This window comes from Penicillium psychrosexuale, assembly GCF_028828465.1.
Source record: "Penicillium psychrosexuale strain IBT 29551 chromosome Unknown utg000002l, whole genome shotgun sequence".
In the NCBI taxonomy this organism is placed as follows: domain Eukaryota; kingdom Fungi; phylum Ascomycota; class Eurotiomycetes; order Eurotiales; family Aspergillaceae; genus Penicillium; species Penicillium psychrosexuale.
Genome location: NW_026643187.1, coordinates 4,736,834 through 4,755,148, shown reverse-complemented (window position 1 = coordinate 4,755,148; position 18,315 = coordinate 4,736,834). Strand labels below are relative to the sequence as shown.

General features: G+C 47.0%; 6 protein-coding genes across 6 annotated transcripts; 2 read left to right on the top strand and 4 right to left on the bottom strand.

Annotated features, from left to right (window-relative positions):
• Positions 1 to 1,071: 1,071 nt before the first annotated feature.
• Positions 1,072 to 1,308, bottom strand: N7518_002927 (uncharacterized protein; the record flags this gene model as incomplete). Its single annotated transcript, XM_057183854.1, has 1 exon — positions 1,072 to 1,308. One exon carries the CDS (start codon positions 1,306 to 1,308, stop codon positions 1,072 to 1,074), a length of 237 nt encoding a protein of 78 aa, XP_057045304.1.
• A 3,528-nt stretch (positions 1,309 to 4,836) lies between these two features.
• Positions 4,837 to 5,317, bottom strand: N7518_002926 (uncharacterized protein; the record flags this gene model as incomplete). The annotated part of the gene is given in 3 exon segments (XM_057183853.1): positions 4,837 to 5,094; positions 5,111 to 5,283; positions 5,311 to 5,317. The coding sequence occupies 3 exon segments, from the start codon at positions 5,315 to 5,317 to the stop codon at positions 4,837 to 4,839; spliced, it is 438 nt and encodes a 145-aa protein (XP_057045303.1).
• A 1,273-nt stretch (positions 5,318 to 6,590) lies between these two features.
• N7518_002925 (uncharacterized protein) lies at positions 6,591 to 7,196 on the top strand (the record flags this gene model as incomplete). The annotated part of the gene is made up of 3 exons (XM_057183852.1): positions 6,591 to 6,593; positions 6,646 to 6,692; positions 6,740 to 7,196. The coding sequence occupies 3 exons, from the start codon at positions 6,591 to 6,593 to the stop codon at positions 7,194 to 7,196; spliced, it is 507 nt and encodes a 168-aa protein (XP_057045302.1).
• A 962-nt stretch (positions 7,197 to 8,158) lies between these two features.
• N7518_002924 (uncharacterized protein) lies at positions 8,159 to 8,734 on the bottom strand (the record flags this gene model as incomplete). The annotated part of the gene is made up of 2 exons (XM_057183851.1): positions 8,159 to 8,460; positions 8,647 to 8,734. 2 exons carry the CDS (start codon positions 8,732 to 8,734, stop codon positions 8,159 to 8,161), a joined length of 390 nt encoding a protein of 129 aa, XP_057045301.1.
• A 1,281-nt stretch (positions 8,735 to 10,015) lies between these two features.
• N7518_002923 (putative pH signal transduction protein PalI) lies at positions 10,016 to 11,825 on the bottom strand (the record flags this gene model as incomplete). Its single annotated transcript, XM_057183850.1, has 4 exons — positions 10,016 to 10,023; positions 10,079 to 10,263; positions 10,319 to 11,585; positions 11,636 to 11,825. 4 exons carry the CDS (start codon positions 11,823 to 11,825, stop codon positions 10,016 to 10,018), a joined length of 1,650 nt encoding a protein of 549 aa, XP_057045300.1.
• A 3,542-nt stretch (positions 11,826 to 15,367) lies between these two features.
• Positions 15,368 to 17,894, top strand: N7518_002922 (DUF3433 domain-containing protein; the record flags this gene model as incomplete). The annotated part of the gene is made up of 2 exons (XM_057183849.1): positions 15,368 to 15,410; positions 15,502 to 17,894. 2 exons carry the CDS (start codon positions 15,368 to 15,370, stop codon positions 17,892 to 17,894), a joined length of 2,436 nt encoding a protein of 811 aa, XP_057045299.1.
• Positions 17,895 to 18,315: the final 421 nt, after the last annotated feature.

Sequence of the window (18,315 nt, the reverse complement as noted above, 5' to 3'; positions counted from 1 at the left end):
ACTGAACCTACCCCACTCAATGTTGGCCGCAATGACGATGATAACTTCTGCACGCTCAAACCCGGGGAATCCTGGTCATTCACCCGCAAAGTGACTTCATTTCCAGATGATATAGCTCCAGGTGATAGATTCCGGTATCTATTCAAAGGGGCCAGGATTGTGGTGATTAATAGGCCGCCATCTCCGGAGAGAACTCCTCTTTTCAAGATTCGGGGGCTTTCCTCCATTTTTCTTGGCTCAATCCAAAATGTACAAGTCTAAAACCTTATAGTAGGAAAGGTGTAATCCAGAGGACCGAATCGTCGCCTATACCCCAGTAATGATAGTTAAACTCCCATTTCTCAAAAACAGACGAAACTCAATGGTGTCTATGTAGACAATGGAGAGCCCCACAACAAAGGTTCAAAGATACAATGTAAGCCTGAGTTTAATAACTCTCGACCACCTAGGCTCCCTGAATATATCATTGAATGTGAGCTCACTAATTGAATAACTCAAAAGACTAAGTGGTAGAGACTAAGAAGTTTGGCCAAGGAATTACAACTAGAATATGGGGACCTGTGAAATCGACGCCGAAAATGACGGCCTTTGACGCCAGAAACGGCCTCTACGAGGGCTTTTAGGGACCATCATGATAATGGGTTTTTTTGCAAGGCACCTTGCCGTGGAACTCGGCTAGCCTGATGTCCGGAATTTTCTAGCAGTTGGTATCTCTTCTGATCACCTTATAACCACCCGCATTTTCAATTCCAAGACAGGTCACTGAGCCACCATTGACACTTGTAACGGTGTTACCGGTACATCCTCTGTTATCATAGACACAGAGTTTGAACTGCCCACCCCTGTTGAAAGAATACTGGCTACAGCCATTCGCACTGATGGGCGTGCAGCCCTCCGTAGAAGAACCACCACCAGTAGTGTCCCCATTCCCCCTGCATGCCTTGCCAGGAGAGTAACAGTTGAAAGTATATGTAGACTGTAGATCCACGGAGTCCGTCGTAAGCTCGAGAAGGGGAGGCAGGGCCAACGCTGACACGGATCCGAATAATGTCAGGAGGCTGACGGCAGCCGTTAAGAATCGGCCAGCATTCGAAACGTTGTGATGACTGGGGGTTCTGAATGCAGCCATTCTTCGAAGATTTCGCCAAAGATGTCGACGTCGTGGTCTGGAGAAGAGAAGGTGATGGTATCCTCGGTACGCTCGGTCTCGTCTAGGCCTGGGTTGATGTCTCGAAGAGTCTTGGTGACGAGGGCAATATCTTCAACAGGAGCAGGGTTCTTCGAGAACCGGAGATAGATTATTGTCATGATGAGTGAATATTGGAAGACTCGGGTTATAGTATTTATATTCTTTCCTTGTGTTGAAAGCCAGGGTGAAAGCCAGTTGCTTTTTACGAAGAAGAGCTTTGTCAGGCAAACCCAGCTTTAGAGAAATATAATTGGCGCGATAAGGGGCCAATAAAAATTGGGTCTAGCGAAGATGCTGCCATGGCATTATCCCTGTCCCACGTTACATTAAATGCAAGACAAAGGGGCCAACCCAAGCTACCGGCGTTTTGTTGAGGACTAGAATTGAGGTAAGAAGAGGTAGACTTCTCCAAAACCCGACCCGGCCCGACCCGTCGACGGGTCGGGCTTCGGGCCGAAATCTAAGGCAAATAAGACAAACAGGCCACTATATGATTAATGCAATTTCATCCTATATTCTTATTACAGCGCTTTCGTCCAATTATAACTCATAGATATTGCCAAGCATACCAATGATCTATCTGTAAACATTCGACAATTTGTCTGATCTATATGTAAATGCCAATCTGCCCATACATGTCAAAAATGATGCTATTCCGAGATTGCCCCACCAATTCGTCTAATCTACGTACAAATGCCAACTCATCTGATCTACCCGCAAACATACCAATTCGTCCACAAATGAAAATGATACCATTCCGCCCATATCGTCACATAATGTCTTCAATGCCAGTGCGATTTGTCCATCCGTGCATGATAGCTGGCATCCGTCTCACCATCTTCCTTTAGTGTGTCGATAGCTCTCGTACAAAGCCGATGGCACGTCCCAATAGCATTAATATTGGCGCCCGCGATACACTCGTTGTCGACTCCAATTTTTGGCAGATAACACATGCTGTAGATTGTTCTCTACAGTGGGCGTCGTTGTAGCATCCATAATCTGAACATTCCACCTATTTATTAACCCGGCTTATCAAAATATTGCCTATCAAGAAATAAGCCTCTATCACTAACTAATATTAGTCTTTATCTTATTCTTTTAAGTAGTATTTGTCTCACCTGTTATCTCACCCAGATTGTAGGCCAGCAAATTCATACTTAGTGAAGAGGGGACCCCGGGACAGGGGCACCGACAGCCCTGCCTGCGAAACAGGTGTGAGAGCAGAACCATCACTGGGAGTAGTAGGGTGCTAGCGAGGAGAACACCATGACTACTGAGAAGTGAAGGTGGAAAGGTGTCTGCGTTGCTATCTAGTTATGCCTCGGGAGTGCTTTTATGTCACATAGCCGCTTAGTCATCCTGCTCTGGAAACCCCCACTGCATTAGGTAATTTGTGTTCTAGGTTACGCCTCTTTATCCCACTCGCAAACAAAACCCTAGGGTAGGAGGGTAGAATACAAATGTCGTTTCGCCGGTTTCGCCATTTCTCCGTTCTATTGTGACCGTAATCTCGTCTATAGCGGTATTGTGACCGTAATCTCGTCTATAGCGGTATACTCATCCAGGATTGGTATGGTTGCTTCTTCAATCTGAGTCTTGATATGCTGAGCGGTGTTATAATTGAAACGGGTGTCGATAAAGTACAATTTGTTCAGGCCGGTTGCTGTCATATATGGAGTATCCGGTACGACAATCTAGAAGCCATACGGGGCTTCGATAACAGTTGGTACGTGGCTGCTATTCCGATATTCTTCTTAAAGACTGGGAAGCCCTCGCAGGCTCAGAACGGGTTCAGCAGCATGCTAATGAAGAGCAAAAAGACCATAACCAGTAGGATGCTATAGGTAGCCGCCCAGTTATGCGGCTGCGAGAGCTTTCTATCTATAGAGGTTAGCTAATCATAAGCTCACATATCGAGCTGAGGAAGCGCCCTCGGGATAGAGACAGCATAGCAATCGCGTACAGTAAACCGCATATAAATCTTACAGATTCCCCCAGACCCATTTTCTTTGAAAGCATATCGCACATTATCTTTTAAATTCTAATAGACAGCTGATCTTTCAATGCGAGAGCGGGATAGATAGGTTCTATAAGTCTGTGTCAAGCCCTCGGGGTACAATCCATGCCAAGAAGAATGCGAACAGAGGTAAAACACAAACAAGTTTATAAGATGATCCACCGTTGGCTGATGATTTCGCGCGCATAGATCCCCCAGAAATTTTCTCGCTTATCACCTGCTTCTTCAAGCCAGGTTTTTTTCTTTAGGGGAAACTTTGAAATGTCAGAAGAATGTATCCCCAGCATTTAACATCGACGATGCAGGTGAAAGGGTTGCCGTGATTTGTGACAAGCGTAGAATCGTTTCGTGGATTCGTGCTCTGATATTGGAGGAGTATTATCCATTGGTTTTGGTTGGTACTCGTAATCAATGTCTGTATGATCAGGGGAATTTTTCATCCAGAGCGCAAGCTCAGAGTCATCGAACTTTTCGAACTGCAATTATATCATTAAAAATGCCCTGAGATACCTAACAATAGCACTTACTTTGTAAAGACGGAGTATGTAGATAGCCCATATTAAGGCGCGCTCAGCTTGCTCTCCGGTTCTAATGCAAAAATTCTCTCGTATTCTATATCCGTTTCAAAGAGAAACAACTAATGAAAGATAAAGAGGCATTTGCTCCAATATTCAATGTTGATATTGTGATCCACTCAAGGCTCTATAGGGCTGTAGATCGTTGACTTGGTGATTTATCGCACGTTCCTCCATATCTCCACTTCAATTTCACGGGCAGCCTCTTGTTCAGCCTGCAATCTGAGAATATTGCGAAATAGAGACTGTATCCTTCGCTCGAGCCTCCACAATGCGTGAGGAGTAGGGGCCTGGCCGTCAGCGGCACATTGGCTTGTCAGAAGTTGTACTCGGCGAATTATCATCCTTGCCTGTCGCATTGTCGTTCTTCGAGAGTGAGCTAGCGTGGTCCGAATAAGGCGCAGCTGGGTTAGCATCTCCAGCTGCCCGTTGTTCGGGCCCGGAATCGGCTGACTATCGGCCACTTTTCTTTGTCAGCTCTCTGAAGACGGTCAGGAATACAGCTTCGAGATGAGGGCGTGTATCTCACTTTTGGCAGGGTGGGATAGATGAGTGTTGCGGCCTTGAGAGGTATGATAAAGTTTGATCTATACCATTACTAATGTTAGGTTATTCTTTCATCACAAATGATCCTTATGTACCAACCAGTCATACCTTGAGTCGTTGCAATGTGGCGACAGTAGTATATGTAGAGCAGTCCAAGGTTGTTGAGAGAAGAAGAGAAGAGTCTTGTGTGGGATCTTCCAACAAACACGCGAAGGAGTGAGCGCGAATATTGCCCCAAGAACGAAAGCCTAGTCAATGCTTGTAGCCACAACCTCGTTCTCAGCATTTTGATCTCTTGGAAGCTAGGTATATTGCTTGAATATATACAGAGTAAATAATAGATAGAGAAGGGATTCTTGATGGGCTCGTTGAAACATAATCTTAATAAAAGGTAAAAGTAAAGTGAAATTTGTGTCTCCCCATGATGTAGGTAGAGAGTCAGAGTTCCGATAGCAAACATTCACAAGAGTATATCTAGTAAGACCACCAGTACTATTTCCCCTTCAAGATCAGCGAGGCTGATTTGGAGCCTCCCGGGAAAGACTATCGGGCTTCGTCGCGGGCCGACCATTGTGATTGGTCGGGTCGAGTTCGGTTCGGAAATCGGATTGTGGGTTTGAAGCCGGACGGGAACCAATCGCAGTGGACGGAATACAGGCAAGAACGGTCCGTCGGTCCTTCCCGAGATCTCTCAGATCGTACCATTTCTTGTCTGGCACACCACGCACTCCCTTATTGAGCACGGCATGGTTGGTGGTCACTTCAGCCTGGGTCTCGTCATACAATTTGGTTGTATGTGGAAATTCTCGAGATAGCCCGTTTGGTATATCGCCTCCCGTAGCAACATTCCTTGAAGACGAGCTCGTTACCCGAAGCCTTAGCTATTTCAAGCTGGTATAGCTGCTCGTCGTTCGGTGGTAGGATTGGCCTCTCGTCGGTGACTGTCTCCTTCTTAGCTTTATGTTTTAACCGCGCTTAAGAACGGTGCATCGCGGGGTGTACCTCTCTGGTTGGGGAGGTAGTAAGGTAGTTAGCCTATCAAAAGATTAGTCTCGGTTAGTTTATTGTTTCGCCGAAAGTCTTAGCCATGGGCTGCGGGATCTCACCTTTGGTGGGAGGCGTATTATTGGAAGTGCGAGAGGTTGAAGAAGGAAGAAGAAGGAAGAAGAGAGGGTTAACAGAGGGTGGTTGAGCTCAGCACGAAGCTGCTGTTATTGCGTATCCATTTTGACGGTCGAGTGAAGGAAGCGAGGTTAATAAAAGCTTGCACTGGAGCCTTTGCCTGGAAGTGTCGAAAAAGAAGGCCAAATAGGAACGTGGATTCGGGAAAGAAAAATAATCTGGGTTCTGGATATGCTTCGACCGAGAGTGTACTCGCAACTTTGGCTTTGCTATGGCAGTTTCAAACTATATTCATCATTGAGGAGCGAAGCGAAGCAATTATAACTAGAGACGACTGATTCACTAAGCCTGTGGTGGTGTGTGTGAAAATCCGAACTGCACGGAGTACCTAACTAGGGATCTTCCTTTTTGAAGATGCCTTGATGCCTGGTTTGTTAGGCTTCCACTGGCTATTTAGCCGATTCTTTTTTCTTTTAGGAATCAATCCTTCTTCCCTGCTCTCTTACTTTTTGGTCATTTGCCGTTTTCCTTCATTATATAAAAACCACCAAGAGTCCGAATATTTACTATAGAATGGTCAGTAAGTTACAATCCTGTGCTGCATTTTTAACTGCATTCAAACAAAATGCCGAGGAGAAAGAAGTGAGGAACATCCAGTACATCTGGAGGAGGAGCTAGAGCAAGTACAAGTCTATGCTCGAAGAGACACCTCGAATCGCATGCACAAGTCGGGGTTCCAATAGGCCCCGCCTTTCAGTATCAGTGTCCTGCAGTGGGGATTGGAAGAATGAATGTAGGTTCTCCAGCAGATTCTCTGCCTGTCATCCCATCAAGGTGATCGGGCCGTTACACAATGGATCTGTTCCGAATAGGTCAAATTCAACAAATGAGCAGAAATTGAGATGGTCTCAGTCGCACTGGCTGGTTGATACAGCCGACCCACCGGTTACTATCGATGTCTCTGAGCTAAGATGATTTCTGATTATGAACAGGGTTCCAAGTTACCACCTATGGTAGCTCAGTGCTTGAAACTGTACGATATGTTATTCGTGTATTGTACCTCCCCGAGGATTTGCATACATTGTCGACGTCGCACACCTCTCACTAGATGTTGCTAGTAAACTGCACTCCGATATAAAATATGGTAAGGATACCAGGGCAAATTTTCTGGAAATAGTCTGACTGGTTCAGAGCAGCGTCGACTCCGTGGTATCAAACGCGCCTTCGCTGGGAGCTCCATCCTGTGAGATGGCACAACCGTATTATTTCCTATTCATCTAATCCTCCAAGTCAAACCATCCTGCCGTTGAAACTCAACCTTCGACAAAAGGTCTTCGACCTCATTTTCAAGGCTCATCACAATGAACTTGAGCAGGTATCCACCATGGTACAAGACTTTCTTGACGGTCGCCTGACTCGAGACGACTCACGAAGGGAAACTCAGAAGCTGCCAACCCTCGCCGTCGGCGACCTTGATACTAAGAAAGTCGATATACTGAATCTGAACGCAACCCAAGAAGACGAGGAGCTTGCGTATATCCTTTCTATTCCGACTTCGACCAAGCTTAAGAGTGTCCTAACGAAAGTCGATGCCGCCCGCTCCAAAAGTCCACTTAATGAAGCCAGCATTCGTTGGACGATCAATTTACTGATTATCTACGCCCATGATATTGCCACTTTCCGCCACCCCCGATGCATTGACTTCAACAGAGATGGAGACATTTACTGGCGGTCGTTGATGTTTTAAAGAACGTCCTGGAAGAAGTTAGAGAGGTGCTCATAGTGGCTAAGGAGATCGTCATTTTGATAGGAGAACTAGTGGATTTATGAATCATATTGAAATGATCGAATATCAAGTGACTTGAGGAGATGTCCGACGGCCCAGCATCGGGCCGACGATCCATATGCGCAATGAACAGATAAACCTCCGATATATTGTAGATAGTCAAGCAATGCATACATTATGAAACAACCAATCTCATTATACCCATACTCAGTAATCTAAACATCAACAAATCTCTTATCCTTATACTCTTTATTTCCTAATGGAGACTAGTAACCAAAATAAATTTCCGGGGTTCCTGAGCGGTGTCGAGTGGCAGTACACAGGTACCCTGTGGTAATTTTTATCATCAAGTTGTTCTGGTGGACTTGTTGATGTGGCGCAGAAATGGCATGGTACCGGATTTTTCCTGTATTCTACATATCAGACACTGATATCGCACCATCTCAATATAATTTAATGGTCTAAGTCTACTAGATAGTGGATTTCTCGGTACTTCAATCTAGACTGCCGTGTGATGTAGTTACCAGCTGTCACATAGCTCTAGCATTTGTTAGAGCTTTTCAGTTCTCAGTATCAAATGCGAGCTACGAGCATACGATAATTTGACTGGAGCTGAAACTTCTCATGATTGGTAAATCTATACCAGACATGCCCATATCTGTGAGAATGCCACCCCAAAGGGAAATAGTAGCGCTATTGAGTGTGCTGTCATTGTATTAACTAGAAACGATATATACGCTTCGGTCTAGCATAGAAGATTGACCTTATAGATCTACCCATGGAAGATTCAAATAAATACATCTATGAATGCATGAATTCGTAGCACTATTGGTAAACGCAATAATATCGAGGATAGAGCCGGGAAGGGCATTGTCCATTATAGGCGTCGAACTCTTAACGCCTTGGTTCTCATTTTCGGCATCTCAACCAATCTGGTTCCAGATTTCCTGCTCCATCATGGCCTCTTTTTTTTCTTTTTTCTTCATATCCCTCAATTCTCTGCAGAGAGACACCAATTCTCTGTCCATGGCCGCTAGGACATTATTATGAGTATAGTGGAAGTATGGATTCGCGGTCATTGTAGCTTCCTTGTTGCTCGTAATCCGCGATATCTCCTGGTCTATCTTTCGGCACTCACGAGCGCGATGATTTGCACGGCTTGTGAGCCTTGCTAGATGCTCTAGCTGCGCATTGTTGGGCGACGGAATGGGCCGAGTATCGGTCACTTTAAGCTTGTTAGCTATGTTTTTGAAGGATGAGAAATAGTTCTATCTCACTGGTTGGGGAATATTGGATAGGCTATGTCTGTGACTTGGAGAATGGTTGATGATGCTCAACCTGCAATGTAACCAGAGACCTAGTTAGCTCATTGTTTCATACCAAATCTTGGCCATGGGCTAAGGGGTCATACCTTGTTGGTTGTGTTCTTGGGTTGTAGTAGGTATCCAATGTGATCGTGGTTGTTGAAGGAGTTGAAAGTTCAACGTGCTGGGTAGCATATTAAATAGTAATTCAGGGACTCTATAAAATGAATAGAATAATGTTAGTGCAGCCTAACCAATGCTTGCCTGGTATCAATAGCCATAAGCTGATATTGTTTGTATACTTCTTTGAATTCAAATCCAGTGACAATGTAAGACCGTATCGGAGTAAGTCATAATTGATATGAAAGTTATATTCGATAGATTCAACAAAAAGTAAGGGCAAAGTGAGAATCAGTACATAGTGCCTAGCCAGTTAGAGCCTCTAAAACCATGAAAAATGTAATATGAGCGTAATATGTTTGCGATTACCTAGTCTATCGCGATGAAGCAGTCCGTTCCCCCTGTTTCCTGTCAACTCTACAAAACAAAAGAGGAATAACCCCAAACCTGAGCTATGACTTGGAAAGAACAAGGATATCATTCATCGTCCCTTCCTTGCTATCATTTTCCTAGACCCCTGCTCCTTCTCGGACAGACAATAATCCCGTTGAGCCTTCCTCAACTCCCAATCTAGACCCTCTAGAAATACCCTAAGCACACATTCAACTTCACGCTTCTCTCGAAGCAACATGCTCATCTCATCAAGCCAGCTCCGCTCACGAATCATCTATACCTCGTCGTCATCTTCGCCACCAGAGACATTGGGCTTGTTCTCATGTCGATTCAGACTGAATTAGTACTCCCATTCATGATTGGCAAGGAGGATTGAAGATCTCGATCTATGTTATAGCACAGGGTTATCTTTCTTTTGGAGAGAGAAGGTTTCAATCATATGCGGAGATCACAGAAGAGCTAATTATTTATGTTTGGAAATTGCGAATAGACAAATGTACTAGAGACCAGAAATGTACATGGATTCGGGTAAGATAAAATTCACAGTCCACTCAGTGGAAGAAAACACAAAAAAGTTCAAATCAGTAGCAGCGTCATATGCTGTTGATCTTGGATAAAGCCAGACATCTTAGAAATTTGTTTCTGTACATCGTATCTGCCTGCTGCTATACATGGAAGTCCAGGCAGAATACAATTGAGCAGCGAAAAGAATTACTATTCTCAACGCCGTGTTTTGTGGCGGATTGTTTTGCCGTCTCAAGAGAGGGCATTTATAGAGGAATGGGAAGATAAAAGGACACCATAACTCCATTCCCCAAAATGACCTAGTGTGCCATGAAATCGGAGGAAAAAAAGTAATCGGAATTTAGCCAGAGAAAAGAAGAAAAGCAAAGGGTATCGCAAAGCATAGAAGAGGTGGAAGAATCGTGTCAAACGTGATTAACACTTAGAAACCGATAGATTTCATGAAACTAGGAGAATGTCAGCAAGGCTCCTTCAACACGTGTGATCTGTGAGTGTACGTACAGTGAGTAGCTCCAGGCGTCAGAGAGGGGGGGATCCCAGGGTTAGTGGGGGGCGATGGCCGACGGGCGAAACGGGGATCCACGTCCTCGTAGTAATTGGTACTGATGTTGTTTTGTTGCGGTGGCCGCGGGGTCACAGTGCGAGGATCATTTGCACCCCAGCCCGAGCGAGGAGGATCATAGGAACTAAACAAAGGTTAGTGGTCAACTTAGGAACGGTATTCGTAGCATTCCGACTTACTTCGGTCGGCTGTATATGCTTGTCGGGCTTTCAGGGACGGCACCGTGGTTTTCGATCGACAGTGTTTGCGGTACGCTGCTCATTGGTTGAGTCGACTCATGCATATCGTACTGCGGGCGAGATTGCGGAGTCATCTCAATGGCTTGGCCTACCGTCTCCGGTGACACGGCCATGCCAATGGGCCCGGGAGGTGGCTGGTGCATCTGACCTGGTGGCCCATAACTGTAAGGATCATCCATGGGAGGCGACACAGGTCGACCATATGCGTCGAAACCGCGGTTGGGGCCGCCTGGACCGGACTCATAGCCGACTGGTGGTCCCCGGGGTGGCATAATTCCACCGCGACCTCCACGGCCTGGATTTGGCCCCATGTAGCCACCCTGGGAGCCAGGGGGGCCGCGAGGATGTCCCATGTAAGGTCCTCCACGTCCACCGCGTCCACCACGTCCACCCCGGGGAGGGTACCCACCCCGCCCGCGTCCATTGAAGCCAGGCGGCGCGCCTCCTCTTCGAGAACCCATACTGCCATCGGAATATTGGGGGCGAACCCGGGGATCGGAGGGATTCCGTGACATTAGACCAGCACCGTACGGGCCCGGGCCCTGAGGCGGGATATTGCCAAATTCATCTTGCGGGCCGCGATAGGGAGCACCGTGATGGTCCGGTTGTGCTGGGATATCGCTCATGGGAGTCCGCGAGTTGAGGGGTGTTCGATCGTCATCACTGTCGCGCGTTTCCACGTGGAAGGATGCGAATGTTGGGCCCGAGTCGGAGTTGAGAGAGTGCGACACAAAGGCTTCCTTGGGGTCAATGGGAGCCGGAACAGGGGGCGCAGCCGCAGCCGCAGCGGCATTCTGTCGGTTATAATAGTTCTCTCCGCTCATCTCAGAATTTTCCGCGATCCGACGCTTCCTTGCCTTCCGACTCACAAGGGTTCGGCGCATGGCACAGGTGACCACTCCACAAGAGGTGAGGATGATGGTCGCGGCCAGCACAATCCAACCACCCCATCCTAGATGTGGTACAAAGAGCAAGATATCGACGAGGAATGCGAGGAGAGACACGAGTAGTGTTGGCAGCAACAAGATGAGAAGCGCCAACAGGAAGCGCGGCGAGTGGGAGGGCGCATGAAAGTGGGCCGCAATGGCCAGGCAGAGGCAAATGAGGGTCAGGAAGGCGGCGACTGGATGGATAATGAGGATCGAGGACAGTGACTTTCGAGTACCGGAAGGGAGATTGAAATCATCGCCTGTGCTACTTATATCATCTGCATGAAACTTAGCGGAGAATAGGCAGACACGCAGGGGGGAGACTTACTGCTCGTGTATCCCACATGGATATTGGTACAGGTACTACCCTTGCAATATCCAAAGACGCCATAATCGACATCTTTGAAAGTTGCTAAAGGAATTCCCTTCACAATAGGTGTTGAGATACATGAGAGTAGCAAAAGCGCAAAGGCGATCAGCAGCAAGATGGTGAGGGGTGTCGCGGGTTTGAGCAACATGGTGAGGGAAGACCCTAAGAGGCCAACCTTCTCTTTTCCAGGCCAAAGGAGAAATCCGATAGGGACAAGACAAGCGATTATTTTTTAATGGCCTAATGGCACACGCGACGCAAGAGCTGAGGTTCTAACACCACATTGGCTGGGGACATCTGAACCCGTGATCGAAATAAAAGCTTTCTGAGCAAAGAAGGGGTAAAGAAGAAGCAAATGAGGGGAAAGCCAAGAATTTAAGAGTCGAAGGAAATTCAAAGAAGCAAAAGAATCGACGGACTCAAAAAGAATAAAGGAATGACGAGAGCGTAGATAAACCAGAGAATCTGCGGAGAGAGAGAGAGAAGAGGAGGTTTGGATTTCTGGCCTCAGGCAGCAGTCAGATGATGCCACTTTATTTCTACAACACACGTACTCCCTCCTATCTACTCTGTACATTATTCTGTCATTCCTCGTATCAAGCTTTCTATTCTCTCTTGACCTCCTCTTCCAATCCTTTGAACATCCAAACGCGAGGCTAAATAATTTGCCCCGCTGCACGGTTCCCCTCTGGAATGCCGGGGACGTTGGCGCAGAGCTGTTCTGCCTTCTCATTCGTCCTTCGCGGTTGAAGTGCCACTTCGGGGTTGCCAAGGCCGTCGGAGCAATCGGGGCTGGTGCAAGATCATTGGCTATACCCGCTGGCTATTTTGCCAACTTCTTGAATCCTTGATTCTTGTACCGGCGTAAGGAAACACGACTTTTTCTCTGCCGTGTTTGATTGGGTCCTGCCTTTCCTACCAAGTGACTGAAGTTCATTTCTCCTTTCGGATTAGGGTCTTCAAAGAGCCAATATGTACATGGTTTCAGAAGCCTCATCTTATCCATGGTGAAACAAGATCTGTGTTTCTAAAAAGTCTCCATATGATATGCCATATATTACGATCCATAGGCACACCCTTCAAACATTGCTCGCAATCTCGCCACCGTCTGATCCACTAACGCGGCACAGCAATTTCTGCTATCAGCCGGGATATTTAGCCCCGGAAACGCTTGGGCCTGAACTCCGGACTCTCAGTATCACCGTCGGAGGCCCACAGTCCCACCTTTTTTAAAAAATATGAAACAGGTCCACCTCAAATCCCTAACTGGATATCCAAATGTCATTCTATTTGTTGGAGACCAGATAAGGTTGATCATCTTTGATCATGATCAGCTTCCGTTCTTTTGCTAATGCAAGGTACTACATAGGCTCTCTCCGAATGCAGTTGATATCTTCAGGTCATTAACCTTAAGCTTGTGACCACATGGACCAATAGTTCCTAATGGGGTTTCACTATCGCGTCACAGTCGTGTGACCATTGCAACCTGGACACACCACTAGATCATTTGATCCCCAAGATACTGCTTTAGAATGAAATAGAAGTATATCAACGGTGATCTTTTTTGAGGTAAATAGAATAGGAGTCCTCCGGATTTTTTCCATTTTGACAAACCCTTTGTTCACATTGGTCTCTAGAGGCTTTAGAGGCTTTAGTGAATCGTGCAAAAACTACAGGCATATGTTGTCACACATAGTGAATGCGTTACTCCATCTCAAATGTGTGACTGACTTATCTCCTGGTGGTGGCTAAATTATCATATAGGATATGTCATAGTTTCCTCTTATATCATCCTATATCAATAAACAGTAGCCACTCTGGCTGTTCCGGGAAATTTGAAGCTCATGGTCGTACAGTGTTCGTTCTGCGTAACCCGTTGCATCACGGAAAGGGACCGGCTAGCTAGGCGTATAACTAGCTATTATTCCCGGACGAGACAGGGTTATGCAAAGATCATTTGAAGTTGGTCGAAGCCTTGAAGCAAGCGTAAGTAAAATCTATCAAGACATTAAGAGTCAGAATACTGATTTGATAAACCCTCGACCAAGGTTGTTTACTCGTTCCTCCGGTTGAAAACCATGCGCTGCCTATGGAGGTTTCTCGGTTGGCCAAAACGGCAGAAATCCGAGGACGACGAAGGGCAACTGCCGTTAGAAACCTTAGACGGAGTAACTCTTCTCCAGTCACAGTCAGTGCAGAGTCCTAGGCTCAATGGGGTTCAGGATACTCGATCGAGGTCTGGTATTCAAGAGCGCTATGTTAGAATCGGGATTGGAGGTGCTGGCAATCTGCGCAAGTCCTGCTTCCCTTTCCTCCGTGCTGATCGACTCTCAAGTTTGCCAGATTTACCTCTTACTGACATGACATGTATGAACAGAGTCCTTTCCCATAATGGCCGAGAAATAAGAATAATTTCACACTGAATGTGTTAAGAATTGGCCTCGAGATCAAGAATGGTAGATCCACATCAAATGGAGTCACAGAGCGCAGGGAATCAATAACCCCGGCCTGCTTATAGCATCAATAGAATCAAATAGAGGATGGTAGTGTCATCTCTTGGAGAGTCCCAGGACATGGTGCGAATTTACGACGCACCAAATAAAATGACGAGGCCACCAATCGGAATTGAACGAGCCTACGCAGTACACCCAATTGGTACATGGCAAGCTTCAAACAGAACCGGGAAAGCACATATAACTATTTGTTGTACAGAGTAGAGGCAGACGATTTCAAATCCAGCACCTAATAACAAACGGAATAATTAGTCGTGTTCATCTCTCTGTTTCTCGATTTCTAACTCCCTTGGACCAACTATTCATACGTCAGGATTTTCTGAACGTGTTTATCCATAACCGAACGAGAACCCAGAAATCTTCCTTTTGAATAAGACAGATATGCGAATCCTAAACATTGTCTAATAGACATAATTGCCCTCGATCATGTTTCATACTGCCCTGGATACAGCCTTATGTTTTCATGTGCTCGGCGGACCGTGAAGCCCTAGTTCCAGCCACTTATACCTGCAAGGGAGAACAACAATTGCAACACCACGCTGCGTCCGTGTGCTGCAACCATTGACAAATTTTTGAACATACCCTGCTTTTTTATTGCGTATAGCTGCTATCTAGAGCAGCAATTGTTGGCAATTATTGCCTTCTAGCTCCAGTGTGGCACTTGTAGACGCGAGGCAGAGTCCATATGGTTATATTGTAGTTCTGGGGGGTCCTTCAAGAAAAACTATAGGGCTTTGAGATGGTTACCGTGGAAATTGACCTCTTGAAATTGGAAAATTGAAAAGAAAGGTGATCGGGTGTGAGACCTGGTGAGACCTGGAGAGAAAGAAGGCCAAGCTTTAGGCGATGGATGTGCTGGTGATCGGGCCGCGAAACAACTCAACCACCTCCGTAACTCTTCCTCACATTTTGATTCGATAGAATTTTTAGTATGATTCATCAAATTGATAGTGCCTGAGTTTCAACTCTCCAATTTAATTCATCTTTATTGGTTTGTTGAGTGCAAATCTCAGTGTGTGTGGCTGGGGTGGCTGGGAGACGTCACCCAGCACTATGGCAGACAAAATCCCGCTGGGCAGCGATTGCTGGCCCTCGAAAAATCCCTTCGCATCTCAAGGGAGTCGAGGAATGCTTCTAGATTAATTATCGTTGCGCGTGGGATCAATATCCAGCCAGCATGATGAACCAGGCGAGAAACTTCAGCCTGCGCAGCGTTAACAGTACGTGCATATAAGAACCCCTCCCCCGTTGTCTTTTTAATTACAGACATTGCACAACTTCCAGGACTCAAGTCAACTGATTCCTATATAGCAAGCAAACCGCAACTTGCCCGATCAGAATCTCAACAGTCCGTGGCTGCATCAGACGACTACTATTCATTCTCAGAACGAACCTCTAGTCCGGAGAGTCTAGCAACAGCCATGCGATTCAGGACTCCAGACTCCCATGCACCATCACCCGCCATGTCGCAAATACAGCTTGCCCAAGAAGATCGCGAGTCCCAACGCCCACCAACATCCAGCACAGTTCGGTTCGTAGACGACAGAGCGGCCCACATCAGTCCCACATCCGATGGATCAAGATCAAACGGGACTTCTCGCCGATCCCCCAGTGATTACCCGGGACCATCTCCGACTCCAGGTACAGATGACTCCCCATACGTCCGGTTTGCAATCGACCAGATCACCCAAGACAGAACTCGGGGGCTCCAAAGGAATGACTCTATTTCCACCACGACGACAGGTGACTATCCAACCGATAGACTTATATGGGACGAGGGACTCGGTTATTTCACCCGCACGCGGACCCCCATTCGACATGACACGCCACCAGTGAGACCGTCGTATACATCTCCCTCACCACAGGCTTTGCCGCAAACGCCAATGTCAGTGGACCCCGAGTCCTTCATGGCTGTTGATGCGCCGGAGAAGAGCATGTTGTATCCTCCCTTGGACTACCTGCCTCTTGTTCTGCGGCCGTGGGCTTTGGCACTCACGATATTTTGCTGTCTGCTCATGATAGCGGGTATAGTGTTTTGCAATGTTTGGTCCCGTGGTGAAGAGGGATTGTGGAACTACGTGCGTCAAGGCGACTCGAGATATTTTGTGCTGCAGTTCCTGCCACAGATAGCTGCCGCAATCATCATCATCTGGTTATTCGTTATTCAGGCTGCGGTATATCGCATCGCACCCTTTTCTATGATGTCAGCAGAGCGAGGGCAAGGTCTGGTGATGAACCGCCTGCCTATTCTCTCGCAGAACTTCATCTTCCCCGACTTCTCCCATTTCCGCCATGGTGAAGCCTTGTTTGGATTCTCTTTGTTCACAATTTGGCTTTCGAACTTCTTCGCCATCCCTCTGCTCAGCTGTCTCTTCCAGGCAAAGTACTATATCATTGACGGACAAGGTGTCTGGAGATGGGCTTCGGTTCAATCCGTGGGCTGGACATTGGTGGGATTATATGGTGTTTTGACACTAGGCCTGATCATGCTTTTCATCCGTTTCCTTCGTGGCTCGTCTGGCTTGATGTGGGATCCCGTCAGCCTCGCAGATTTGGTCTCGATCATTCAGCGATCAAATATCCTCCACGATTTTGAGCACTCTGAGACAGTTCCCTCAGTGCGAGAATCCCTCGATCCCCGAGTCCTTCGACTGGGATACTGGAAACTCTCGAGCAAGGCCGAGATCTTCTATGGAATCGGCGAAGTAGATGCTCCAGTGCGCACCCCATCTCTCCATCAGACCGGCAAAAGCCGAGAAGATCAACCACACGGAGTTACCAAGGTTCGCTTTGATCTTGAGCACAACGGTGCATTCGCCAATGACCCACAAGATCACCACCTATACTCGCCATCCACCCGTTATCGCTGGACACCTTGGTTCCTGCGCAACGTCCCAGTATTTATTTGGACTCTCATTGTCTTCGCCCTCTTCATCGCTTTCGTCGCCGTTAGCTTTATCAACAGCGCCATCGAGGGCGGCTTCCCTCCCAAGCTGCCAACACTCCCATCGACAAGTGCATTCTCCTCCTCCAATTTTCTATATAGCTTTATCCCCGCACTAATCGGAAACGTCTTCTTCCTCGCCTGGCAACCCGTCGACGTATACTTCCGAGCTCTCCAACCATACGCCGAGCTCTCATCCCCCAGCGGCGCATCTGCCGAACGGAGCATTCTACTCTCCTACCCATCCTCCTACCCATTCCAGGTCACCATCCAGGCCATAATCAACCGCCACTTCAAAGTTGCCTGGATCTCCCTCATGAGCCTGCTATCTCTCGCCATCCCCATTCTCGCCGGTGGCGTCTTCATCGCCCTCTGGTTCTCCGACCACGACCAGATCCGCATCGCTGCCTATTTGCCAGCATTCTACGCTTTGATTGCCTTCTGTGGCCTATATGCCGTATCTTTCATAGCAATCTGGCCGGGCCGTCGTCGCTATCTCCCACACGATATCACAACCTTGGCTGATCTGATGAGCTATCTTTACCAGTCGCCTCTGCTGTCTGATAAAATCTTGCGCGAGCCGAGGAGCAAAACTGACCTCGTTACTCGTCTTATTGTTGCTCCGCCCTCGGAGCGCCACCTGCCTTTGTACGGCTTTGGCATTTATGTCGGTCGTGATGGCAAGGAGCATCTTGGTATCGATCGCTTCCATCGGCCTGGTCGTGCTGATATGCTTATCACCACCGGCGATATGAATTAATTTCCTGACGACTTTTTGGATTGCATCTATTCTGATGTTATTATGATTTACTTTTTTTATGAGCACAGTATATTGACGAAGCGCGCTGAATTATGAACATATGAGAATGCTTTTTGAAATGGTTTGAATGGATTTCGGTTTCTGCCATTGTTATTCTGACAGTTGCATCCACGGTGTTTTTGCATACTTTATATACTTCCGATTTGATTGGCGTTATGCTTTAATGATACATAGAAGATAATTTGCTTAATGACAGCCTGGTCGACAGTTTCGATCTGACTTAATCGCCCAAGGACAAGAGAACCCGAGTCAGCCGACGCTCTAGCCCTAAAAACTTCGATTATCATTCGGCCTCATCTAAGATGTAGCCATTCATTGCTTCGTATAGTTCCGGAACGGGATATTCCTGTGCGTACTGTCT